The sequence below is a fragment of the Gossypium hirsutum genome, chromosome A11, assembly GCF_007990345.1.
Source record: "Gossypium hirsutum isolate 1008001.06 chromosome A11, Gossypium_hirsutum_v2.1, whole genome shotgun sequence".
NCBI lineage: Eukaryota > Viridiplantae > Streptophyta > Magnoliopsida > Malvales > Malvaceae > Gossypium > Gossypium hirsutum.
The window spans coordinates 6,856,206-6,884,183 of record NC_053434.1 but is presented as its reverse complement, the minus strand read 5'-3'; the positions used below and the strand labels follow the sequence as shown (position 1 = coordinate 6,884,183).

The 27,978-nt window shown below is 34.2% G+C and overlaps 3 protein-coding genes, 1 long non-coding RNA gene and 1 pseudogene across 4 annotated transcripts; 2 read left to right on the top strand and 3 right to left on the bottom strand.

Annotated features, from left to right (window-relative positions):
* Positions 1-181: 181 nt before the first annotated feature.
* LOC107922916 (pentatricopeptide repeat-containing protein At5g39680-like) lies at positions 182-3,157 on the top strand (annotated as a pseudogene).
* Positions 3,158-3,208: 51 nt separating this feature from the next.
* On the bottom strand, positions 3,209-3,953 carry LOC107922917 (probable calcium-binding protein CML46). The gene has a single exon (XM_016853123.2). The coding sequence runs from the start codon at positions 3,841-3,843 to the stop codon at positions 3,250-3,252; it is 594 nt and encodes a 197-aa protein (XP_016708612.1). The 5' UTR covers positions 3,844-3,953; the 3' UTR covers positions 3,209-3,249.
* A 7,890-nt stretch (positions 3,954-11,843) lies between these two features.
* LOC107923545 (receptor-like protein EIX2) lies at positions 11,844-13,577 on the top strand. Its single transcript, XM_016853736.1, has one exon. It carries the CDS (start codon positions 11,844-11,846, stop codon positions 13,575-13,577), a length of 1,734 nt encoding a protein of 577 aa, XP_016709225.1.
* Positions 13,578-19,965: 6,388 nt separating this feature from the next.
* Positions 19,966-20,822, bottom strand: LOC107923160 (uncharacterized). The gene is made up of 3 exons (XR_001691541.2): positions 20,548-20,822; positions 20,386-20,447; positions 19,966-20,286 (listed from the first exon to the last, which is right to left on the bottom strand). It is a non-coding gene; the product is annotated as an uncharacterized lncRNA (long non-coding RNA).
* A 3,060-nt stretch (positions 20,823-23,882) lies between these two features.
* On the bottom strand, positions 23,883-27,022 carry LOC107924499 (cyclic dof factor 3). Its single transcript, XM_016854984.2, has 2 exons — positions 26,557-27,022; positions 23,883-25,684 (listed from the first exon to the last, which is right to left on the bottom strand). Exons 1-2 carry the CDS (start codon positions 26,737-26,739, stop codon positions 24,335-24,337), a joined length of 1,533 nt encoding a protein of 510 aa, XP_016710473.1. The 5' UTR covers positions 26,740-27,022; the 3' UTR covers positions 23,883-24,334.
* Positions 27,023-27,978: the final 956 nt, after the last annotated feature.

Below are 27,978 nucleotides of genomic sequence, written 5' to 3'. Positions count from 1 at the left end.
AAGGTAAAAGCAATTGTGGTGAATCAGGAAATAGTAATTTCATTTGGAAAACATAAGTTGGACTGGTTGAACTCAAAAAAAAAAAAAGAAAAGTGGTGTGATGCGCGGGGCTAGTACAGGGTAAATTTATTGAGTGGAACAAATAACTTGATATTTAAATAAGCTAAAACATCATAAATATATATATTGAAAGGATCCTGAGACAGAATTTTAAAAAAGAAATCATGAACACATCAAAATCAATCACAAAAGATCCGGGGATGGTAACAAAAGACAGTGGAGCTGTTTAAGAAGAAACCCAGCCAAAAGAAAATGCGCGCTCTAAAACCAGCAGGTAACCAAGTGGCGCAGGTTTTATTCAAACCAACTACCTTTGTACACCTTAACCACATAATTAAGCTTCTAAAAGTATCAGCTGATACAAACAACTTAATATTAGCCAAAATACTCCATTCCCATTTACTAGTAACCAATCAAACCTCCACTGGATCTAACATAAACCCATTAAACTCCTTAATCAATATCTATGCCAAAAGTAACCGAATTTCGGTTGCCCAGAAAGTGTTCGATAGAATGCCTGAGAGAAACTTGGTTTCTTGGTATTCCCTTATGGCAGGATATTTGCAAACCGGGTTTCCATTGCAGGTGTTAAAGTTGTTCAAAGATATGACTTTGGTGGATAGTTTGAGGCCTAATGAGTATATTTTCGCGGTTGTTTTTTCAGCTTGTTCTGACGGTGGCTTTAGAGGGTAGACAGTGTCACGGTTATGTGGTCAAGTCCGGGTTGGTTTTTCATCAATATGTTAAGAATGCATTGATAAATATGTATTCAAAGTTTTCTGATGTTAAAGGAGCTATGAGGGTTTTTAGTTTAGTGCCTGGTTATGATGTTTATTCATATAATGTAGTTCTAAATGGACTCGTGCAACAAGGGTTCTTGAATGAAGCGATTCAAGTTTTGGAAAGGCTGATGGGAGAGAGTGTAGAGTGGGATAGTGTAACTTATGTTACTGTCTTTGGACTTTGTGCTTGTCTTAAGGATTTAAAGTTGGGCTTGCAAGTGCATTGTAGGATTTTGACAAGTGATGCGGAGTTGGATGTTTTTGTTAATAGTGCAATCATTAATATGTATGGGAAATGCGGCAAGGTTATCAATGCCAGGAAAACTTTTGATTGGCTCCAAGTTAAAAATGTGGTTGTATGGACTGGAATCATGGCTGCCTACTTTCAAAATGGATGCTTTGAGGAAGCACTAAATCTGTTTTCTGAGATGAAAATTAATGATGTTTCACCTAATGGGTTTACTTTTGCGGTTATGTTAAACTCTACTGCAGGATTGTTCGCACTAAGACATGGAAACGTACTATATGGAGAAATTGTACAGTCAGGTTTTAAGGACCATGTTATCGTTGGAAATGCTTTGATCAACATGTATGCTAAGTGTGGCGACATTGAAGCAGCAAGTAAAGTTTTTTTAGATATGATGTATCGAGACTGCATTACTTGGAATGCGATGATATGCGGGTTTTCTCATCATGGGCTAGGAAAGGAGGCTATGGCTTTGTTTCATGACTTGTTGGCTGCAGGAGAATGTCCTAACTATGTTACCTTTGTGGGGGTTCTTTCTGCTTGTAGTCATCTTGGTCTAGTAAAAGAAGGTTTATACTACTTGAACCAATTCATGAGACAGGTTGGAGTAGAACCCGGGTTGGAGCACTACACCTGTGTTGTTGGTCTGCTGAGCAAGGCTGGACTTCTTGATGAGGCTGAGGAACTTTTGAGGTCTATACCAGTAGAATTGGATGTCATTGCTTGGCGTACATTGCTCAGTGCCTGTCATGTACATCGGAATTATGGTTTTGGAAGGCGCATAGCAGAATTTGTGTTAGAGATGGACCCTAATGATGTGGGAACATATACACTATTATCTAATATTTATGCAAAGGCAAAGAGGTGGGATGGAGTAGTGAAGATCCGAAAATTGATGAGAGAGAGAAATATCAAGAAAGAACCTGGTGTAAGCTGGATAGATATAAGAAATGTTACCCATGTTTTTGTTTCAGATGACTGTCAACACCCAGAGTCAACTCAAATTTATGAGAAAGTAAAAGAACTTTTAGCCAGGATTAAGCCACTGGGATATATACCAGATGTTACTGCAGTGTTGCATGATGTGGAGGAAGAGCAGAAGGAAGACTATCTTAGTTATCACAGCGAGAAACTGGCCATTGCATATGGACTCATGCATGCTCCCTTAGAGGCACCTATTCGTGTGTTTAAAAACCTTAGAATGTGTGAAGATTGCCACTCAGCTGCAAAACTTATTTCTAAGCTCACAAACAGTATGATCATCGTGAGAGATGCAAATCGCTTCCACAGTTTTCAAAATGGATGCTGTTCATGTGCAGATTACTGGTAATAGATTCACTGACCATTACTCTTGGATGGATGGAGAACAAAATTTGTATGTCCTATAGCTTACAGGACAAAGACTCCACTCCTATCTTCAAGACAGCCAGGGATCGTTGACTCTCATTCTTTTTATCTGGATCCCTGTAAGTCTCTCAATGGATGATCTTAAAACGGTTTTAGAGCATGCCTTCATTATAATTTATATTTACAAATAACTTATGAATAGATTTATTTTCTTTAGGTCATTGATTCCAATGTCAGGCTTTATATCCAGTTAAATAATGCCCCAGTCCTACCTGTGCGGTTATATCTTTAAGGCCATGCTCCTCTTAGCTGACGTTCAAGTACATGTATGAATGCAAGAATCAGGAACTGGAGATCGAAAACCGGCCTTTTACCATATGCCAAACTAAGTTAGATGCAAAGTGTTCCTTCCTCTGACGGATTTCAATTCTTGCTTCTGGAAACAAATTTATCCTCTAAACTTTTTAGAACCTTCATCTGTTGGCTTCCTTTTCATGTTCAGTTATTGTTGCTTTCTGTAGAAAGAATGAATTCAGAGCGCTTTTTTTTTTGTATACTCATTACTCAACATTTTTCTACTTTTTCATTTTTTAAAGTATTCATGTTTGATAAATATTTACATATGTATAGAATTTTTCAAGTACTCTTCAAATACATGAGATTTTGATTCTGGCTATTAGTTTCACTTGTCAGTCTAAAAATTCATAAGCACAATTGCAACCAACAGAAACGAAAAATGAAAAAAATCAAATAAACCACATAACAAGAAATGTAAGTAAAATAATCAGTGTATCTGAATATCATTATACTGATTCAGCAAAAACTGTGCTCCATGAATTTTACAAATTCCTGAAAATCTATTCTTCCATCTCTATTTTCATCGAAGTTTCCGATCATTTTGTTACAATTATCCACTTTTAAACCTTCCTTCAAACCCAAAATACAGAGAACTCTCTGCAATTCTTGTGCATCTATAAACCCATCTCTGTTCACATCAAAGACATCAAAAGCCTCCTTCAACTCTTTCAAGCTTGGCTCTTCTTCCTCAAACAGCCTGGAAAGCTCATCAGAACCATAGGATTCCTGTAGTTCCTCACTTTCTAGGCTGCAAAAAATTCCCAGATTTCTCATAAACTTCTCCACATCTTTTCTGCAAACTATCGCACAATCTTCCTTATTATTATTAAATGAAGCCTCTTTGCTTGGACACTCATAATTCCGGGTTTTCTCCCGATTTGAGGATGATGTCTTTGAGCTGCCATGTTTGGATTGTGGGAAAGACCAATAATATCTGGAGATGAAACTCCTAAAGCTGTCATAACATGTCAAGCTAAGAAACAACAAGATCATACTGATATCAATCAATGGAAAAAGGGTATAGTTTGAGTTTGGTGATGATGTCTCCATTATGTAAGAGTAGGACCAAAAAACTAAAACTATTTTGATTTACAAATATGTGATAGAAAGTGTAAAAAAAATGAATGAATTTTGATGAAATGGTGAGGTTGGGAACGGGGTATTTGAAGGCACAGAGATGTTAGACCTGGTCAAGTTTTCAAAGGGCGGTTAAGAGAAGGGGAAGTTGCCTATGGTGCAACCAAGAGACCACCTAGGAAACTTGGTATGGGGTTCGGCCTTGGCTACCTTTTTGTCGCGTCTTTTATTTTACTTGGAAGGTGTGTCGTTTCTTGCTTGGAACATGCAGCCGGCTATGTTGTTGGAAAAGCGCTTTGTGAATGGACTTTTATTTGTTTTTTTAGGATAATCAAATTTCTTGGAAGTGATTATGAAACATTGTAGGCGGTTTATTACTTTTTCCCTTTTCCACTACCCATTGACTTGTTCTGGGATTTTTATTTTACAGTGAAATCATATGTACATTTTTTTTTAAATTTTAAAATTGATACCCTAGGAACCATGTCAACGCCCCTTTTCTGGCCCTTCATTGGGGCTAGTTACTCTAATTTTAAAATTTTATGAAACTTCTAATTTAACTGTATTAAAAAAAATAGCCAGAGATTTGGATAATGATTCACACAATAGTGCGTAAAGAACTGTAAAGAAAACTTTATGATATTTTTAGTAGAGTAGACAAGATCCCTTCTCAAGAATTAAGAAGGGCCTTGGCACGTTTATGGTTCAAATCTCATTATAGTCGACCACTTGAGAAGCATGATAACCTTCTAAATAGGCAATAATGGGATGGAGATGTGATAGATAAGGTTCCACGTATAAACCATGTAAGAAAATATTCTCAACACCTATACTTGATGAAGTAGATCAAAGGAGTTTTCATGTGTTATGCTGGAGATTTACCCTGGCAAAGTGTTGCTCTTGACGAGATCAAGGTGCTTGAGGTTGTTGTAAGGCGACATTGTGGGGAAAAGCCTAGACGGCAAGGCATCTATAACAAGTGCCTCCCCCTCGAGTGTTATAAAGTGACATTCCAGCATGTAAAAGTAGTGGCACATATGCCCATTAATACCATTTAAGGCTTGGATTCAAACCTTACCAATGACAAATGGATACCATTTTCGATTCAATAAGATATAAAACTTCAACTCCATCTAAAAATATCATTGACTTATTGAGGTATCTACCGATTCCAAATGTAGATACTTCAAAGATTTGTTCAAATGTTTCCTGGGCAAATTTATAAATCTATTGATGGATAAAATAGAATTTGAAAGAATTAAAAATTTTAACATCATGATTAAAGTTGTAGTTTAAATGGTAAATGTAATATACAAAATAAATTATTTGCTTGCGGTGTTGGTATATGCAAATATTGACTCCGTAAAACAACTAATGGACCGACTAATAATAAATAATTAATTAAATAAATTAACCCCTCGAGTCAAAGTGCAAGATAATTTTATAACCGATTCTTCCAACCTTTTTGGTCTCATGGATCCGGTTATAGTGCGTCTATAAATATTTATAAGATAATTTAAAAATATTATACTACTGTTAATTTCTTTTCATTTATATATAATTTCTTATAACCACAGTAATTTATATTTATTTAAATTTTAAGTGATATAATCGTATGTTTTAAATTCTAATCTTCACATCATTTATTTTTCTTTTTAAGTCCAAAGCTATATGGTAACACTAAATTTCAAAGCAGTCTTTCATTGGCAAACTGTAGTAATGATACTGTTATATAAAATTGTTCAATAATTACCTCAAATTTAAGTAAGTTTGAATAAAAAATTATACTAAAAATATGAATTTAAACAAAAAAAAATGTATCACTTCAGTTTCCCTTCAAGTGAGATCTATTTTCTAATAATATTATGTAATTTATTTACATAAAAATTGAATATATGATAATATAATATAAACATTAAAAATATATTATAATTGTTTAAAATTTTAAAATATATAATTGTTAAATATTATATAATAAAAAAACATAATTAAGAAGCTATAGATAGGTTACCAAAAAAATTTAAATTTCTCAAGCTTGTTTTAATTAGACTTATCAAAAAAAATAAAAAATCATTCAATAATTATTTATGAAAATTTTAGTTAAACCATTAAATTTTAATGCTAAAATTAATCACTAAATGAACTTATATGCATATATTAATTATTTACAAATAGAAATGATTTAGTCAAATTTTGAAGTTCACTTTTTATCTAAACTTGGCTGGACCGAGGAATGAAGGACTCTAATCTCATGGTTAAACTATCTTTGTGATGTCAACGGTTGTTCAACAGTGACATCTCTTAGAGTAACAATTGCAATTACAAGTCGATAGATTATTGGGTTCTTGAAACTGATATTCCCTTGCAATCAAGTACTTAACATACATACATAATATTAACTGTAATAAAAGACCAAGGTGTCATTTTCATGTAACATAGAAAGGGGAAATCCATAGATTTTACAATACATACATAGTCTAATGCTAAGTTGTAAAACCATCTTTATAGTTTGCTTCTGCAATACATTCAAACATACATAATAAAGGCAAAAAAAAAAGAACCAAGTAAGACAGAATTAAGGTTGTGGTTGGGGAGGAGGGCCGAAAATGTAACTAGTTCTGGGGTTAGTATTGGGCCCTGGCTCTTTATAATCCATGATTTCAATCATCTCCCTTGCTCTCTCTGCATATTCCTGCTTCCCATACATTTATTAAAAAAAAATAAAAGAAAAAGAAAACCCAATTTTAGCTCCTGAAATTGAAAATAAAAGACTAGATAAAATCAAAGGAAATAGAGAAAAATCAACCTCCAATTGAACACTGTAATCTTGAAGCTCAACATTATTCTCCATCCATTTCCTACCCAATCCTAAGCATCGAAAAACAAAACAAAGTGTATATATAGATTATACACAGATAAGAGGACCAAGAAAACAAAGAAGCAGCAGCAAACATGAAACAAAAACAAAGTAATACCTTGAGAGAAAGAGAGAATGAAAAGCATTGAAATAAGTAGTAGTTTGAGAAAGCAAGAACCACCCATTATTTCTTTAACAGTCCTGAGGAATGGCTACTTCCTAGATTTTATAAACACGCTGTTGAATGACTGCTTCTACGAAGCTGCTAAGCTTCTTCAGTGTTCAGGTCTGGCTTTTCAGCTTCTTCAGATCCAATGAAATCGAGGCCTTTTAAATGCTTTTTATTGTCAGACACGGTGTAATTCATTTACTTTCCAATTTTATATTAACGTAAAAAAAGAAGAAGGAAAAATCAGAGTTTGGTATGTAGAATTAAATGCGATGAGAAGTTGTTAAATTTATTAGCTATGATTCGTAGAGGGAGAAAAGGATATTGGATGATAGCAAAAGAGCTCCATGAAACAAATATATTTTTGTTATTAACAACTCATTGGTATGTATGAATAAAGTCTAATCTAGTTTTACTTCCATGAGATCTTAATTTACATAATAATTGATAGTATAATATAAGTGAATTATGTAGACGATTAGCTATTAAATTAAATTATTATTAACATATATGGCGGTGCAGTTGTGTTTAGTTTGCACACGTGAAAACCCCACATGTGAAGTCCAATACAAGTGGCACATTCTCCCATTCAATATTATAGAGCCCCCAAAATTTTAAATGTAATTTTTTAAATTAGATTTTAAGTTAAAACTTGCGAACACGAGTTAATTTGTGGCAGTACAGAACTTTAAAATATTTTTATTTCATCTAATTTAGATACTACTATGACATATTAAGATATTTAGATTTGTTTATGATTCAAATTTATTAAATTAATTGTTAAATATAAAATTTAAAATCAAATAATATTTAATATGTTATAAAATATTGAATTTGAGTTTATATATAAATATTTGAACATCTGGTAATCTTAGATGTGCTTATAGGTCTAGTTAAGTTGAGTTTAGGCCGAACCTATGCATAATAACAATATTATATATAGTTATCCAAGTTCAACCTAGCTCCAAATATGAGTTTTAAATTTTTGTCAAACTTTTTTTTGTTTGTAAATGAATAACCTAAGCACTTACTCATATTTTTATTTAAAAACATAATCGTTTTTTATTTAATATTTATTAATTATATGTGTGTTTCTTTTATTAAAATTTTCAACATATAAAATTTAATTTATTTTTTAATATTTGCATTATAATATAATGTAACAGCCAAATTTTTCAGTGGTGTCGGAAACAGTGATTCGAGATAACTAAGTCCGATGAGTAAGTTTAGAAATTTTAACAAATAATAATTATAGGCCAAGCGCGAACTTAAAAGAATTATTTTTAATTAGTGAATTTTGCGATTTTAAAAGAATTAATCAAGTAAATTAGGTTGAAAACGAGGTATCGAGACCCCTGATTCATAAACCGAGCCATAAATATTTTTATAAATATTTATGGAGTTTTATTAAGTTAGTATTAAAATTTCGTTAGAAAATTTTAACGTTTGGTTAGTCAATTAATTAAAAAAGACTAAATTGAAAATAGTGCAAAATTTATTAAATTGTTATTAAATAGTTTAAGTGATTAAAAAGGAGGGATTTAAAAGGCAATTGGACCCAAATTGTATGGGCTAGACGGTTGGGCAAGAAAATCAGCAAAAAAGACAAGGAGAAATAAGGGCAAAATGGAAAATTTTGCAACTTAAACATATAAAACAAGACAAAATTGAAAAATCTAGAGATATCAATCATATTTCTTCAGCAAAAACTTGGAAGTCTGAAAGCTGCTGGTTTTTCATACTTTGACATATGTGAGTTCAATTCTTGCCCTTTTCTTTGAGATTTTTATATTTTTGTGGCTTTTACAATTAGGTCCAAGTGTTTAATTCATTAGTTTTTGATTTTATGGATAAAATTAAAAGCTATCATTGATAAGTGTTGGCTGTTTATGATGAAATAAAATGAATTTTAAGCTTTGATTTTGTTTTTTGATGATTTTATCAAGTAAATTCAATAGAAATTAATTTTAGGACCTAATTATGAAAAAATTGTGAATTAAGGTTTAGTGTTAAAATTATGATTTTCAAAGGTTGTGTAATAGTTTAGAATGATGAAATAAAATGTTAATTGAGAAAAATTAGCTTAATAGATGGGCTAATTGAGCAAGGACTGAATTGTATGACCTGTGAAATTTAGAGGAAAAAATGGTAATAAACATCTTAAACTAAAACAGCTTTGGACAGCAGCAGTAGGCTAACTTTGAAAAATCACCATAAATTTTAAAAATCGAATTAGAGAATGAATAATATATGAAATTAAATCTTATTGAGTCTAGTTTCTCATAGAAGAAACAGTGTAAGCAATTAAATTATAAATTATGAGATATAATGAATTTTGTGAGATAAGGTCAGAATAAATTCGGGTTCCCTGTTTTGACTTTGGAAAATCACCAAAAAATGGATAAAATTAATCAGAGGCTAAAATTTATATGCCTGGAATCCTTAATGAGTCTATTTTCAATAGAAATCAACGAGAACATTATCCGAATTCTGTACTGTGATATAATTAATTTTTATTGAAGAGAGGTCAGAACTGTCAGATAGTGAAACAGGGGAAACTTAAATAAATAAACTATTCTAATTAGCTAAACCAAAAATTTTGAAAATTTTATGGTGTAATGATATGTGAGTCTAGTTTCAGGAAAAATTTATATATCTTAATTTAGAGTTCTGTAGCTCGAATTATAAATAATTGAGTGACTATGACTCGTGTGAACAGCTTGATGTGAACATTAATAAGTAAATTGTGAAATCGTACTTACAAGAATGTTATATACATTAAGGATGTGGAATGAAGAGGAGGAGGAGAAAAATAAATGATATATGTTTATAAGAAAATAGTATGAGAACGATACATATCATGACATGTATATATATGACTAGTTTCAATATGATGCTTATTGGGTATGAAGTTGGATTGAAATGTCTAAGACAAGTATTTTATTCTGCGCATCTGAAATGTGGTATTTTATAAAGATATGATCTAGCTTTAAATATGAATGCTTGATGATTAAGCTGAAAATATTTAGTAAGATGATAATCATGGTATAAAATATAAGTGGTACCGTAATAGACAAGGTAAAATGAGTATGAGAGACACATGTATGATGACATACAAATGCTATGTTTGTAGTTTAATTGAGAATGTTTAATCATTAAATGAATACTATGTTATATGCTTTTGATTTTGTATAAGAGTGTAAGAGATTAAGGTTGACCAAGGCTTGGAAAATAGCTTAGATATTGACCACACAGGCAGAGACACGGCCGTGTGTCTCAGAGACACGGCCGTATATGGAATACGACTTTAGGACACGGGAGTGCGATGTGGCCGTGTGCCCCTAAATTGATGATGATGTCATAAACAGAAAGCTCCACGGACAAGGGACACGGGCTTGTCCCAAGCCACACGGGCGTGTGGGTACTGTTCACAAGTAAAATTTTAAAAAAAAATTTAATTAAATTAAGCGAAAAATTTTATGAGAAATCAGTTGAGTTCCGACTTGATTTTAATGTTCATGTTGGGCTTCGAGGGCCCAAATAAAGGTTGTTATATATATATATATGATCTCAGAAAGTGAATAGTAATGTTTTAATTAATCTGTAAATGTTCTGTATGTACTGGTAACTTGTAACACTCTGTAACCCTGTTTTGACGACAGATACGAGTTAGGGGTGTTACATATAATATATTTTACTTTTCTTATGATGTGAATTACTTAATATATGAAATAAATAAAAATAATATATTATAAATTTGAAAATAGGTCAAGTCAGGTTAAATCAGGTTTAGGTGGAGTCCATGCATGCATGGTATAAATGTCACATGATGGATCAAGTCGGGTTAAATCAATGCTCGTAAATATTTTTCTTTTTATTGACTTTTAAATATATGCAACTTAACCGATATATTTTTTTTAAAATATTTACATTATAGTATAATATATTTAGTTTTTCTTATGAAAAATATTATAAATTTGAAAATAGATTAAGTGAAACTGGGTTTAGGCTTTTAATATCGAAGCCTTGAATCCATCTATATTTAAAATAGACTCTTTTTTTTCTCAAGTCGACTTTGTAGGCTAAATACTTTTGTTTAAGATCTTCTTAAACTTTGACTTTAGTAGTTGAACTTAATCTTTGAACAAGTTTATAAACAGACACTACTTACATTAAAATCGAAGCACTTACAAATAATACCTCACAATATATGAAAATGGAAATTATGTAAATTTGAAAAGGTATTATTAGTAAGTTAGGTTTCATCCCACTAAGGGATGGATAAGTAGACAAGTGGGGCATGTGGAAACCTTTGCTTAAGAAAGCGTAATAGAAATTCAAAGACTTCTAGTCCCAGGATAAGGAAGAAAAAGAAAAGACTTGAAACCATTAGGAGTACAGGAAGGTTGATCAATTAAAAGCAGAATATTCAATAAGTTGAAACATGGAAAAGGAGTCGGAAGGTAGGTGCTGAGATGAGAGTGTCAATGTCATCTCAGTGGCGGTGACCCTTAAAATATAAAATTTAAGTCTTAAAATTTTTAAAAAATTTTTAAATTAACAAAGATAAATTTATACTTTAGCCCTTCTAAAATTATAAAAATTTAATTTAATCATTTAAAAATTATAAATATATGTATAAAAAAATAAAATTTCATTTGTCCCCTTAAAAATTTGTTCTAACTTCTCAGTATAAGATGAAATGTAAGCATGGTTCATTTTCAAAAGGTTGGAAGTATTTTCCACTTCAGGTAGGTGTAGTCCAATTTGTAGGCTTTTGTTGAAAATATATCATAGAATTGAAACAGTACCGGACATTTTCATCCCTCGAGTGCTATTAAAATATCCAAATAATTTAACAAATATACTCCATTGAATAGAATTTGGGTTCTATCAGAGTGTTCATAAGCAAAATATATGTTATTTTTATAGATTTGCGTGAAGATCATGAGTCCTGTTACAGTAACTTTCCTAATGTTGGTGTTCTTAGAATCTTTTAAACTAAGTTTTTGCGCCAGAAACCACAACGTGGCTTGTATTCAAAGCGAAAGGCGAGCTCTTTTGAGGTTCAAGCAGCATCTCAAAGATCCTTCAAATCGATTATCCAGTTGGACCAAGAATGGAGATTGTTGCAGATGGGATGGAATTATATGCAGCAATGTGAGTGGCCTTGTTATTGGGCTCCACCTTGGAAGTTCCCGTGGTACCAGAAAATTGGGAGGTAAGTTGAATCCAGCTCTGCTAGATTTGAAACATTTAACTTACTTAGACCTAAGCGACAATGATTTCAGACAAACTCAAATTCCGACCTGGTTTTGGAACATGTCTTCCAATCTATACTACTTCAACATCTCTCGAAATCAGTTCCAAGGCAACATTCCTGATCTACTCACAATGACTCAACCTTCTGTCTTGATAGATCTCAGTTGTAATAACTTTACAGGTTCACTTCCTCTTCTCTCCTCCAACATGACCGCCATAGATTTTTCTTTCAATTCCTTGTCAGGATCAATGTCGCATTTCTTGTGCCACAAGCTGAATGAGTCAATGAAATTGGAAATTCTAAATCTTGGTCATAATCTCCTATCAGGTGAAATACCTGAATGCTGGAAGAAGTGGTCAAGATTAGTAGGGATTAAACTTTGTGACAACAATTTTAGTGGCAAGATTCCAGGGTCCATGGGAGCTTTAACTTTGCTTCAATCTTTACACGTTCGAAACAACTTTGTTGTTGGTGAAATACCCTCATCTTTAAGGCATTGCAGTGAATTGGTTACTGTTGATTTTGGTTCTAATCAACTCTCTGGAGATATTCCAGGGTGGATGGGAGAAAGGTTACCAAAGTTGATAATCTTAAGCTTTCACTCAAACAAGTTTACAGGTACCCTACCTGAAGAACTTTGTGCCCTATCCTATCTGCAAATCCTAGACCTTTCCCACAACAATTTGGTAAGTGAGATACCCAGCTGTATCAACAATCTCAGTGCTATGAACTCGGGAAATAAGTCAGATGACAAAATATTTTATAGAACCTCAAAAGGAAGCTTTTTTGAGGATATTTTAGTTGTGATGAAAGGAAGGGTTGTGAACTATGACACTACTCTTAAATTGGTTAAAACAATGGACCTTTCAGACAATAACTTATCTGGTGAAATCCCTGAGGAGGTGACAAGTCTTGCAGGCCTGCAATCATTGAATTTCTCACATAATCATTTAGTTGGAAGGATCCCTTATAACATAGGAGCAATGACATCATTGGAATGTTTTGATTTGTCAACTAACAATCTTTCTGGTGAAATCCCTCTAACAATCTCAGACCTCTCTTTCTTGAGTCACCTCAACTTGTCCTACAACAAATTTACTGGAAAAATCCCTTCAGGAACTCAGCTGCAAAGCTTGAATGCTTACAGCTTTCTTGGCACCAAGCTCTTTGGGCCACCACTAAGTGAGAGTTCCACTGATGTGAGGTTTGGCACCGGCAGCGGTGTACTGAAAAATCGAGAGGATCAAGACAAAGTTGACTGGTTCTTTCTAACCGTGGAATTGGGATTTTTGTCAGGCTTCTTTGGTGCAGTGTTCTTATTAATGTTGTGCAAGTCAGGGAGATCAGTACATTTTCAATATATGGATGAGACAGGGCATAGCTTAGGTCGCATTATTAGAAAATATATTCTAAAGTAGTAATGGAACGTATAACTAGTTCTGATTGGTCAACATTTTGAGAATTTACTTTATATGTCACCTTCAGAGATTGTTGAAAATTTTGGAGTGAACAGAACCAAGAATTTGTACTCTGGAATTGTCCATGTTCCATTTTTTTTTTTTTTGCTTAGCGGCTTGTTGCAATCTGTCGTACTTGTTTCCCCTTATTCATATTTTCATTCATTCTATTTTCAAAGAAAAGGGCACAAATGGTAGCCATGGTCACCTCTATGTGATGTAATAAAAATATAATATCATAAAAGCATGGAACTTGAATGAATGAGGAACTATTGCAGTATATGGGGAATTAAGTAGTTCTTTGTAAGGAGAATTTATCAACAACGTATTTGATTCTTTATTAGCCCCTCTACATTTTCCCCAAATATTTGCAAACTAATGGCTTGTAGAGAATTCCCCCAACAAACAGCAATTAATGTTTCATATCTGCTATCAGAAATTGAAGGACTCTTTCCAAAACTTTCCTGTTTCGAGAAGATCAGATACCAACTTCAGACCTCTCACAACAAAAGCTTAGAAAGTTATTTAAAGTTGGATGGTGTCATTGAGCAATTCAAAAGAAAACTTGGTTAGATATGAAACTGTTGAAAGCTGGACTGCAATGCAACATGGAGCCGGAAGCATGCTACTATCGAGACCAGCAGCTATCGAGCTCAGCTCATTTTGCTTGGTATGCACGAATGGTTTTCAGACCAAATGAAGCAACTGATATTGCTGTTTTGTTTTGATGTAACTTAGTTTAGTTTGATTGTAACTAGCTTTAATAGTTAGTTGGATTAAGTTTGTGATTGGATTGATGATGTAAAAGCTGATATGTCAGCTTATTTTGTATTTGACTTAAGCTTGTATTAGTTTAGTTTAAGTGGGAGTAGTTATGTCATTAGGTATCTGTCAAATGAACCAAAATTTGTAGCTCTTTTATATATTCAAATCTTGAATGAAAAAAAAATGTTTAGTTACAACTTTGCTGAGTATTCAATTGTGTTCATTGCTTTGCTTTTTCTTTGCTTCGATTCTTCTTGCTTCAGTCTTACAAATACAGATTTGAAACTTTGTTTGATGCTTGCTGCTGCCATTGTTCCTACAAATGGTATCATGAGCCCGAGTCTTTGAGGGGCCTTTGTATGCAATCTGTTGTGTTCGAATCAAAACCAACAGCAAGTTCAAAATTTGGTAAGATCGAAGCATTTGGATTCAGTCTAGCAGAATGAGTTTCACTCCACCACCTCCACCAGTGTTCACTGGAGAAAACTATCACATTTGGATAGTTAAAATGAAGACTTATCTCCAGGCACATGATCTTTGGAGTGTGATCGAGAATGATGCTGAACCACCTCCATTGAGAGCCAATCCCACCATTGCACAGATGAGGCAACATACTGAGGAGCGAGCCAAGAAGCATAAGGCTATGGCCTGCTTGCAAAATGGAGTCTCTGATGTGATATTTACTCGCATCATGGCCTGTGACTCACCAAAGCAGGCTTGGGAGAAGCTGAAGGAGGAGTTCATGGGGACTGATAAGACAAGGCAACAGCAAGTGATCAACCTCAGGAGAGACTTTGAAAATTTGAGGATGAAGGAGTCCGAGACCATCAAGCAGTACTCAGACAGGATAATGGCCATTGTCAACAGCATTAGGCTCCTGGGAGTGGACTTCACAGAGAGCAGAGTTGTTGAAAAGGTTATTACAACTCTCCCTGAGAAATTTGAGTCTAAAATCTCTTCACTTGAGGACTCGAGGGACTTATCAGCCATTTCTTTGTCTGAGCTGATAAACTCCCTGTATGCACTTGAGCAAAGGAGGGCAAATAGGCAGGAGGAGAATCCTGAAGCTGCTTTCCAGGCTAAAGCCAGTGAAGGCTCGAGTGTGAGTGCAAAAGGCAAGAAGCCTTGGCACAATAGAAGGGTCAAGTCAGGAAGAGATGAAGCAAAAAGGGTGTTCCCACCATGTGTTCATTGCAAGAAGACAACACATTCAGAAAAGTATTGCTGGTTTAGGCCAGATATTCAGTGTAGAAAATGCAAGCAGTTTGGCCATGTGGAGAAGGTGTGCAAGGGCAAACCAAGGGAGGCTGCTCTGCAACAAGCTAGACCTGCTGAGGACTTTCAAGCTCAGGAGGAGCAAGTGTTCACAGCAACTTGTTTTGTTGGCACAACCAAGGCCAGCAATGATTGGCTACTAGACAGTGGCTGCTCACACCATATGGCAGCAGATGAGAAGCTGTTCAAAAGCCTAGACAGAAGCTTCCACTCGAGGATTAGAATTGGAGATGGTAGGCTGATTGAGGCTAAAGGCAAGGGCAGTGTGTTGATTAGCACTGGTTCAGGTAACAAGCTGATCTCAGATGTGTTTTTTGTACCTGACTTAGACCAGAATTTGCTTAGTGTAGGCCAATTAGTTGAAAAGGGCTATACATTGGTTTTTAAGGATGGTTGCTGTATTGTTCAAGACATGAATGGTTTGGAGTTAGTCACAGTCTCTATGACTGATAGGTGCTTCATGCTGGATGTTAGCCAAATAGAAAGAAAGGCATACACCAGCCTTGTTGAAAGCACTGACTTGTGGCATAGGAGACTAGGCCATGCAAATTTTAGATCCATCGATCTGTTACATAGGCTGAATTTGGTTGATGACATTACAAAATTTGAAGTTAGTGGGAATGTTTGTGAGGTTTGTCAGCTTGGTAAGCAGGCTAGACTGCCTTTTCCTGCTGACAGTGCTTGGAGAGCTCAAGACAAGCTCGAATTGGTGCACTCTGATGTTTGTGGCCCTATGAGAACACCTTCAATCAGTGAGAACAGGTACTTTGCCCTGTTTATAGATGATTTAACAAGGTTGTGCTGGGTCTACTTCTTGAAGCAAAAGTCAGAAGTGTTAGAAGCCTTCTGCAAATTCAAGGCTTATGCTGAAAATCAGTCAGTCTGCAAAATTAGAGCCTTGAGGACTGATAATGGCTCTGAATATGTGTCTGAGAGATTTCAGAAGCTTTGTGACAGTGCTGGGATTCACCATCAGCTCACAACAGTCTATACTCCTCAACAGAATGGAGTCTGTGAGAGAAAGAATAGGACTGTACTGAACATGGCCAGGTGCCTCTTGTTTCAAGGCAAGCTTCCAAGTCAGTTTTGGGCTGAGGCAGTCAACACCTCAGTGTATCTGCTCAACAGACTGCCAACTAGAGCAGTCAAGGATAAGACTCCTTTTGAGGCTTGGCATGGAGTCAAACCTGTGGTAACACACTTAAAAGTGTTTGGCTGTGTATGTTATGCACTTATTCTAGTAGAGAAAAGGACCAAGCTTGAGAGCAGAGCAACTCCAGGAATCTTTGTTGGCTACAGCAGCAACAAGAAGGGCTATAGAGTGTATGATCCTACAGCAAAGAAGGTTTTAGTCAGCAGGGATGTAAAGTTTGATGAGGAAAAGGTGTGGAATTGGAATGGTGTTGAGGCTGACTTGTCTGAATTGGACCAGTTAGACTTGGTTGCTGAACCTGCAGAAGAAGGACCAAGTAATGATGCTGTCGATGATATACCAGTGAGGGGCACCAGAACTTTGGCTGATGTCTATCAGAGGTGCAATGTTGCTGTGATTGAGCCCTCAGACTTTGAAGAGGCTGCTAAGAACAGAAGCTGGATGAAAGCTATGGAAGCTGAGTTGGAAATGATCAACAAAAATCAGACTTGGGAGTTGGTGAGCAGACCAGAACACAAGAGGGTCATAGGAGTTAAATGGGTGTACCGGGCCAAGTACAATGCTGATGGCTCACTGAACAAGCACAAGGCCAGGCTTGTGGTGAAGGGCTACAGTCAGCAGTATGGTGTTGACTACCTAGAAACTTTTGCTCCAGTGGTAAGACTGGATACAATTAAGCTGCTGTTTGCTTTAGCAGCTCAGAAGCAGTGGAGAGTTCACCAATTGGATGTCAAATCAGCATTCTTGAATGGTTTTCTCAAGGAGGAGATCTTCATCGAACAACCTGAAGGTTTTGAAGTTGTTGGACATGAAGACAAAGTGTATAAGTTGAGAAAGGCCCTCTATGGCCTGAAACAGGCACCAAGGGCCTGGTATGACAGAGTTGATGCTTACCTGACCAAACTTGGATTTGTAAAGAGCCTTAGTGAGCCTACTCTGTATGTTAAAAGGTCAGAACATGAAACCTTGCTGATTGTCTCCTTGTATGTGGATGATTTGCTTGTGACAGGGAGCAAAATTGAGCTCATTGATGAGTTCAAAGTCCAAATGCAGCAAGTGTTTGAAATGACAGACTTGGGGATCATGACTTACTTCCTTGGCATGGAAGTTCACCAGTCTGATCGAGGTATCTTCATCAGCCAACACCTATTTGCTTTGAAGATCCTAGACAAATTCTGCATGCATAATTGTAAAGCAGTCAGCACACCTGTGGCCCAAGGAGAAAAGCTGACTAGCAGTGGTGATCAGCAGAGGGTTGATGAGAGGCACTATCGAAGCCTAGTTGGTTGTCTGTTGTATCTAACAGCAACCAGGCCAGACATCATGTTTGGTGTCAGTCTGTTATCGAGATTTATGCATTGTTGCAATGAGGCACATTTGAAGGCAGCAAAGAGGGTCCTTAGATACATCAAGGGCACTGCTAGTTTTGGTGTAATGTTTGAAAGTGGGAACCAACTGAAACTAGAAGGCTACTCTGATAGTGACTGGGCAGGATCCCTCGATGACATGAAGAGTACCTCAGGACACTTCTTTACACTTGGATCGGGGATGTTTTGCTGGAGTTCAAAAAAGCAGCAAACTGTTGCTCAGTCCACAACTGAAGCAGAATACATTGCTGCAGCAGGAGCAATTAATCAGGCCATTTGGCTAAGGAAGCTGCTTCATGACCTTAATGAAACTCAAGATGAAGCAACTGAAATTTGGGTGGATAATCAGTCTGCAGTTGCAATAGCCAAGAACCCTGTGTTCCATGGTAAGACAAAGCATTTTAAAATCAAGCTGCATTTTGTTAGAGAGGCTGAACAAGCAAAGGAAGTCAGCCTTGTGCATTGCAGCTTAGGGGCACAATTGGCTGACATAATGACCAAGTCCTTGGGGGCTGCTCGATTTGAATTTTTGAGAAGTGCAATTGGAATGTGTTACATACAGTCCAAGGAGGAGTGTTGAAAGCCGGACTGCAATGCAACATGGAGCCGGAAGCATGCTACTATCGAGACCAGCAGCTATCGAGCTCAGCTCATTTTGCTTGGTATGCACGAATGGTTTTCAGACCAAATGAAGCAACTGATATTGCTGTTTTGTTTTGATGTAACTTAGTTTAGTTTGATTGTAACTAGCTTTAATAGTTAGTTGGATTAAGTTTGTGATTGGATTGATGATGTAAAAGCTGATATGTCAGCTTATTTTGTATTTGACTTAAGCTTGTATTAGTTTAGTTTAAGTGGGAGTAGTTATGTCATTAGGTATCTGTCAAATGAACCAAAATTTGTAGCTCTTTTATATATTCAAATCTTGAATGAAAAAAAATGTTTAGTTACAACTTTGCTGAGTATTCAATTGTGTTCATTGCTTTGCTTTTTCTTTGCTTCGATTCTTCTTCCTTCAGTCTTACAAATACAGATTTGAAACTTTGTTTGATGCTTGCTGCTGCCATTGTTCCTACAGAAACGTTCAATAATAAGCTCCTTCATTTCTTGGTTGGCTATTTTAAATCGATTACAGTAGACTATATGTTGGGGTTGTCAGGTTGATGCTGCGTGTTTATTATGTTGATTGTTCATATTGGAATCAGTTATGGAAGATCATTATGCAGGCTTGCTGGTTTTAGATTGCACATAGCTCTTGCAGGAAAGGAATAGAAGGCTTGATGGGCGATCACCAAGTCCGGTTCAGTCTTTGTTTCATCAAATTAAGGGGTCTATTCGAGATAGATTTGTATTGTTGTAAGCTTACTATGAATATGCCTATGCGCTTGCTAAGAGCATTTGTAGCTTCCTGGTTATGCTTCTTTTCTTTGAATGAATATCATGTTGACTTATCCACAAAAGAAAGAATTCCAGCATTTTGTCCTGAAGGCATTCATCCCACACTCATGTCGGATTGAACCGTAGAAATTGCATGCTAGTGGTGGGTGCATGTGCGACATTGATTTGTTATTATCAATAGCGTGTAACTTGTAACAAAAAAATATTTTTAAAAAAATTAATATATTTAAGTAAAATTCTGTTAATACTATAAATAAGTGGGATTCTAAAGCCCTGGCCCCACCATGTACCTATGGACCTACAGTTAGACTCTCTTTTTATGTCGATGGTTGTTCAACAGTGACATTTCTTGGACAAAAACAGACCAGAACTAAAAATTGCGGTTACAGAGTTCAATGGATAATTCGGTTATTGTCACTCGTATTCCCTTACAATCAATAACTCCAGCACACTTACATACATACATAACATTAGGAGTAATAAAAAAAAAAAAGGTGCCATTTTCATGTAACATAGAAAGAGTTGTGGTTCTGCAATTCATTCAAACATACATAATTAAGGCAATAAAAGAACCAAGTAAAACAGAGCTAGGGTTGTGGTTGGGGAGAAGAGCCAAATATGTAACTAGTTCTGGGGTTAGTATTTGGCTCTGGCTATTTATAATCCATGATTTCCATCATCTCCCTTGCTCTCTCTGCAAATTCCTGCTTCCCTTACATTTATAAAAAAAAGAAAAAGAAAACCCAATTTTAGCTCCTAAGATTGAAAATAAGAGACGAGATAAAATCAAAGGAAATAGAGAAAAATCAACCTCCAATTGAACATTGTAATCTTGAAACTCAACATTATTCTCCATCCATTTCCTACCCAATCCTAACCATTGAGAAACAAAACAAAGTGTATATATATATAGATAAGAAGACTAAGAAAACAAAGAAGCAGCAGCAAACATGAAATAAAAACAAAGTAATACCTTGAGAGAAGGAGAGAATGAAAAACATTGAAAGAAGTAGTAGTTTGAGAAAGCAAGAACCACCCATTATTTCTTTAACAGTCCTGAGGAATGGCTACTTCCCAGATTTTATAAACACGCTGTTGAATGACTGCTTCTACGAAGCTGCTAAGCTTCTTCAGTTAGGATTTTTCAGATCCAATGAAATTAAGGACTTTAAAAAACTTACATTTATCTCCACATAGATTATAGACCGAGCGCGTTTTAATAAAGTCTAGAATTTAATGTAATCTTTTGCACAATAACTGGAATCTTGTTTATAAATACTTATTTATTTTAATAAAGTGACCTTTGATTAGGAGAAAAAATTACTTTTACAAACGGCCTAATTAAAATAGTTCGTGACAGGAATGCAGGACTTTGCTTATTGAAAGATCCCACGGAAGGAATTAGTTTAATTTCTTATAGTAGGTTTATTTTGTTTCACCCAAAAAAATTTTAACTGTATTATAATTATTAAAGATGGAATAAAAAATTCAAATTATTACCTAAATTAATTATTTTAAATATATCATTTGAAAATAAATAAATTTATATTCTGGCAGAATATAAATACTCATTATTCTTGGTCAACCCACAATTAACCTAAAATTAACTATTTAAATACATAATATAATTAAAAAAAATGACAACTAAATCGTTACAAATTATAAATCCAAAATTAACTTTCAAGAGATTGAATTTGAATATTGTAAATATATATTTTAAAATAACTTAAAATTAATTATTTAAAATTATTCTATTTATATTTTTTAATAAGTGGATCTGGCTGGTCGAGAAAATTTTTAAACCAATTCGAGAATCAATATCTAGACCAATCAATTTAAATATATTATTTTAAAATAAAATTAATTAATTAATTAATTCAAATTTTTAAGATGCATTACATAGAAAATTTATTTAAATGTTTTCCATAATTTATTTTTTTAAAATCAAGATAAATAAATAACAATTTTATTTTTATTTTTTCCTCTCTTTCCCCAGCCATCCAGCAAACCCTTCCATACAATTAAAAAAAATAAAAAATAAAAAGACAGGTGTTGGCAACTGAGCTAAGCACATCTACAGTGCTTTGCTACAGTACCCATGTTTGTTATTTTTATAGATATTTATAGATTGTAACTTGCTAAAGACAGCCTATTGGGGACTCCAAATAAGAGAGAAAAGTGAAAATTAATGATATATTATCAAAATTTTCAGATAAATTACCTTCTTCTTCTTCTTTTCCTATTATATATTTAAATTTCAATGCACTTATCTAACCCTCTAAATCCGACTTTATTTACAGATGTAAAACTTAATTAAGCCTGGCATGTTCTATTTGTATTCATCTTCAACCAGCTTTATTCAAATAATTTCCATTCGACTTATTATTGTTCACGATGTCTCGTAAATTATTGAATTACATCCTTTAATTAAAACATATAAACAAAATCAATAATTATTCTATATGAATTAAAAATGGTTGGTTATAGTTGAATAAGTTAAAATTTAAAAAACAGACGGTTAGTTAAATCAAAACTCTTATTAATGAAGAAATTAATATTAGTTTTGATAAATTAAATCAAAACCTTTGTTTAAAATATTATAACCTTAAGGTTGATTTAGCTGTACTTTAAAAGAAAAAATAACAATTTAGAAATTGTTAATTGTATCAATCCAATCCGAATTATTATTTAATAATAAGAATTATTTATGATTGACCATTGATTATGGGGATGCTCATCTAAGCCCCTCCTACCTTATGCTTAAAAAGAGTGTATATACGTAGGGTTTATTTACATGTGGTTAGCAGTATTTAGAATCACATCCAAGGCTTTTGTGGCTATGAATAATGGCCAGTCATAGGTCATTTTATATTAAATAGATAACTCAAATGGAACCGATAAAATCCAAAATCTATAATTTTATGCAGTAAATTTGCATTTTAATCTCTTAAAATTATGAAATTTTGATTTTACTCTTATAAAAATTTTATAATTCAATGTGGATGAAAATGGAGATAGTAGATGGTTGGACTTTCTCACAAAGAGGGAAATGAACCCCAACATTATTTGGTTAAGATTCCCATGTGACAATGTGAGGTCCAAATCCTGTAATACTAGATATGAGAAATCAAAAACACAAAATATCTATTGGCAGATATAGGAAGTGGACATAATCCAGCAATTGCATTATCTAACAAAAGTTTCCATCTGATATGTGACCCAAAAATGAAATATTCAGATAATCTTGAATTAATTCACTTCATTCATACTGCTGCTTTTATTAAGGCAATGATGTTTAATGAGTTTTAGGTTAAATTTCAAAAATCTATAAACAAGACCATGATCTCTTTTGCACTAAAATATATATACATAAAAAAAAATCGAGTTCGAGCTTTAATTTAATTAGTTCATATTTTAAAAGTTAAAATTTTATAAATTTGGATTCGAATCTTGATTTCCGGACTACAATAAAAAAAAAAAGTAAACAAAGAAGTTGAGTTTAGCTCAATTAATTGATACTATTAGCTTTTAAGACCTGGAATGCAACAAGTCTTAATTTGCAATCCAGTGGGATGGGGAAAAGAACTGCAAGATTTACTTGATAAGAAAAAGGCAAAGAGACAGAAAGAACAGAGAAGGCCAAGAGTATTCATAGCATCACATGTTTTGGGTCCCATAACCAGTTCATGGCTCAAATAGAACCCAAATTTTTCAGGGGAGAAAAAACAAATCAAAATATCTCCATGTCTATTTTATAATGGTCTAAGCTCTAATCTCCTAACACATTATACATGATATTTTGTTGTAGTAGCATAAATCAATGGTTAACACAAACACAAAAAGAATATATCATCATATATAGAATCTATACTAAACACAAATATGACAGGGAAAACACACACAATTGCTAAATATTACTGAATTCTTTAAAAGGGAAAAAAAAATTAAGGATTAGAGGAAACAAAAAGAAAGAAGAAGAAAAAATGGAAAGGAAACTTTAAGATAAACTTTCTACCTTTGGGTGCTAGTTGTTTGGATTCTATACTTATGGAAAGGGAAAGGTACTTGGCTTTTTGCGATGAGGATTCAAGTTGAACCGTAAAAGAAGGGCCTACATGGACTTTTCTCTGTCTTCCAAGTTGCATCATGTTTCTATTCTACCTATGTTATGGAAAGGGAAAGCTACTTTGATCCAATTGTGTTTAGAAGAAATAGAGCATAGTTGCAGTTACAATGGATTCTATTTATCAGTTCATGAGAGATCTTTAGAAAATAAAAGTAAGGTAGATTCAGCCAACATTATCAAGATAAAAAAAAAAAGACATTAAGATTAAGAGAATAAGAAGATTAACTTGAGTTCCCAAATTTATTTAACTACAGGTGGGATTTATGGTACAGAAACTTACTTGGTCCTACCTCTCACCATTTCATATATATATTTATGTACAGAACTCGGCAAACCCTGCTCATACCATCAATGGAAAGAAAAAGGAATCCCAAAAACAAAATTAAACCCCAAAAACAAAAGGAAGAAAAATCAGTTTCTACTTAAGCTAGCTAGACACTCTGCCTTCAAACCATATGATAGGACTCTTCTTCTGTTCTCCTCAGTTAGCATACTTTGAGAATTGGTTATATAGAGGGGATGGTGAGTGAATATGACCAAGCGGCTAACAGAGTAGGTTTGGATTTGTATAATAATTAACACCACCAAGCTGTATGCAGCACCATAAGCAAGTAAATGTCATAAAGTTACACGATTATGAGCTCTCACGGAAGTTTATTGATCTCGACAATGCTGCTGGATTTGCCTGCAAGACTGGAGAGGTTTCAGGAACCTCAGTCCTTTCATCACCCTTTGATTGAAATGCTTTGAACAGTCCTCCACCACCTATTGAATCGGATTTATCATTCTTAATGCCGAGTGTTGCCCATATAGAACTCTTTGCTGCTTCTCCCGGATCATCGATCCTCAATGTTTTTGGAATCCAAAGGCTTCTCTCCGCATTATTTTCCTTCACTTGCTCCTCTTCTCCAGAGTTGCTTGGTTTGCTCATGTTCTCATCTCTTGAATGTTTTCCTAAGGTGGGAGAATCAGGACCAGAACTTGAAGCTGATTGCTTTGAAGGGGAAGGCTGAGGATGCCAAGGGCCGTTCCAAGTGCCTGGTACAGTACAGCCCCAGTAAGCAGCTGCAGGATAGAATGGCATCGGATAGCAACCTGGAGGGCAGAAAGCAGGTGGAGGTGGAGGTACAGGAGAGCTCCATTGAGCTGAATTCCACGGGTAAGGCCAAAGAGCCCCGGGATAGCATTGCATCTGAGGTGGAAAACCCTGACAATTCTGCATCATCCGATCTTGCAACCCAGATTTACCTGCCTCATCCTTTGAAGTCGGGACAGATGATCCATTTGAACACTCAACCCCATTTTCTCCATCCTTATAAGAGACAGGAATTTTTAACTCTTCAGGCCTATGAAACCCATTCCGTGTGGTATTATGCATTGTTTTATCTGCAAGGTTCAAAACAGAAGCCATTGATTCACAGAGGGGTGCGTCTGAGCCAAAGGTCAGAACAGTCCCATTAGCTTTTAGTGCCGGATGGTGGACTCCATTAGGAATGTCGATACGAGCATTCTGCAGAGCTTCGGAGACAGTTACTTGACGGTAGTGAGAAGCTGAATTCTTGTTCTTGCGACGCCCAGCACCCACAGGAACATTTCTCATGGTCCCACCAGCTGTCCAGTATCTCTGGCAGTTCTTGCAAAAGTGTCGAGGTTGATTGACATTGTAATTGTTGTAGTAACAAAACTTGGTATCCATGCTGTTGCAGCGGGGGCATGGAAGAATTTTAGTAGGTTTCTTCAAGGTTTTTTCTTGCGGATTACTGGTCTCGCTTTGATCCTCTTCTGTTTTTGAAGTTTTTAAAGCAGTGCTCTCCTTCTCGGAAGAAGGCGTTTTAGAGTTGTCACTTGCTCCAGAGTTTGCCTCCAAATTTGTGGACTCTCCAGAAGTAACTGGAGGAGCACCATCATCCTGTTTAGATCCCTCCTCCTCCTTTCTATCTGCAACTTCATGTTCAACATCCGTTGTTTTGGCTCCCACAGTGTCCTGAATAATTCGTATGAAGAAAAATAAACATGATCATATTATACATAACAAGAAGGAACAAATCATATCCAAACTAACTGCATTTTGTTGTCATTTTCTTGCGTTTGCTGTGTGGAGAATCAGTTTCACAGCAATAGCAACCACCATTCTAACAACTATCATAGAAATTACATAAGAGAAGTCGCTTAAGAACTTCGGTCTAAGAATCAGTCAAAGCGGGTTGTAACTTTCTACAGGAATGAGGAGTAGAAGTCTGATTCCAGAAAGATTAACTATGTAACCGGCACAAACAATATACAAACACGGAAAGCTTAGTAGGGCTAAGAATCAATTAGAACTGGTTGTAACTTTCTACAGGGATGGGGACTAGAAGTCTGATTCCAGAAAGACTGAGCTTTTGCTGGATCAGAACATAAAACCCTAATCATATTCCCAGAAAAATGAAACCACGAATCAGATTCCAAAACCATTTTCCAAAATGATGCAGTAAAAGAAAAACTCTATTAAATGCCAAAAACATGAAAAAGAAGAACTCTAACTTAGCACTCAGGAAGCAAGCTACTCTTATGAACACAGCCAACCAAACTTAATCTAAAAGCAATTAACCAAGATTTTATGATGACCAATTGGATTATGTTTAAGAAAATACATCTACAAGACCAATTTTAACTTCCAAAAACCTCATTTTAATTAAACCAAGATCCAAAATTTAACCAATCTCCTAATAATCACACATCATTAACATTCAAAAGCCAACCATTTTTATAGCAAAAACTAAGAATCAAAGACCAACCCATTTTTCATTTCCATATTCTAAACTATGGGTATTCCTCAAGTTTCCTAAAAAGAAAATAAAATAAAATTTTCCTTACCTTTTCAGCTTCTCTCTCTTCCCCTTTGTTTTCCTCTGGTGAAGAATTTGTAGAACAAGAAAGATCAGTATTATCATCAGCACAAGTAGCACTAAAGTCCGCTGTTGCTACTTTAGGAGATTTCTCAGGCAAAGGGATCATTTTCCCAAACAATTTGATCGCCGGATCTTTTGGTTCCGACATTTTCTGTTTTCTCCCCTGTTTTTTTCTCTCTCTCTGTCTTTTTTTTTTCCTTTTTTTTTCCTCTGTAAAATCCTTAGCCAACACAAAACTAAAAACTGAAACTTTCTAGAGAGAGAAAGTTTTGTAGCAAAAGCTGACTACTATGATACAAACTTTTTATTGTCATCAAAAAAATTTAAGAGGAAAAAAATCAACTTTATAATGCTTTTCTCTCTTTCTTTCTTGAAAATAGTTTTTACTCTTTTTTTTTTCTCTCTCTCTCTCTCTCTATCTTTCTTAGTTTCTGGTGGGTGGGTTTGCAAGAATAAAAATAGCAAGCGAAATTGCGAAATAAGGTCAAGCACTAAAAATATTAGCTGCTTGCGTGAAAACAAATAAAATATACATAAAAAATTAATTAAAACATGACTTAATATAACAAACAAAAATATTATGAATATATAAATATAGCAAAATTAATATAATAGGAAATTTATAATTTAGATACAACCATAAACAAAAATATATTAATATAAATACATCTCAAATATATGAATTATCTTATGTAAAACTTACTAATTGCTAGATAATATTTGCACCAAGAGAGGGAGTTTGATTTAATGAATATAAAATTATTATCAAAATGTAAAATTAAGGGTGTATATTATTTGATTCGAATGCGTTATTTTATTTTTGGTTGATGGAAATAAAATTATTAAGAAATATATTTTATTAAATTATCTTTATTATAGAATTTATTTTAATAAATTCAGTTCCTTAAATAGTTTTTAGTCTTCATTTTCATAAAATTATGATAATTATTAATTTTATTACAATTTATATATTAATAAGTAAGAAATAATTTTTAAATTATAATAATAATAATTCATGAAGAGTGATTATATTATTAACTATAATTTATAAATCATGAGTATAGATATAATACTAAAAAATAAATATTTAAAATAAACATAATAAATTCATTTTTGAAATATGACATGTATAGTTTTCCTGTTAAAAAAAAAGGATTTTTTGTTCATTTTGACCTTACTTGAGAATTTAATGTTTCAATATATAAACTTTAACAAAACCTAATTATTAAAATTCACAAAAATTCAAATTTGGCATCATAAAAGGAGATGTTATTTGTTATAAAATTAAAAATAAATAAATCAAAAGTATTCGAAATAAGAATTTTCCCTTGTGTTTTTTTTTTTTTTCCTAATCAAAAACAAGAGTATGTTTTTAAAATAATTTTTG

What these genes read in the sequence shown, in the direction of transcription:
- LOC107923545 (XM_016853736.1), top strand. Translation starts at nt 11,844, where the DNA reads ATGAGTCCTGTTACAGTAACTTTCCTAATGTTGGTGTTCTTAGAATCT.
- LOC107924499 (XM_016854984.2), bottom strand. Translation starts at nt 26,739, where the DNA reads ATGTCGGAACCAAAAGATCCGGCGATCAAATTGTTTGGGAAAATGATC. An exon ending in AAGAGAGAGAAGCTGAAAAG is followed by an intron (nt 25,685 to 26,556) that starts GTAAGGAAAATT and finishes CGAATTATTCAG; the next exon opens with GACACTGTGGGAGCCAAAAC.
- LOC107922917 (XM_016853123.2), bottom strand. Translation starts at nt 3,843, where the DNA reads ATGGAGACATCATCACCAAACTCAAACTATACCCTTTTTCCATTGATT.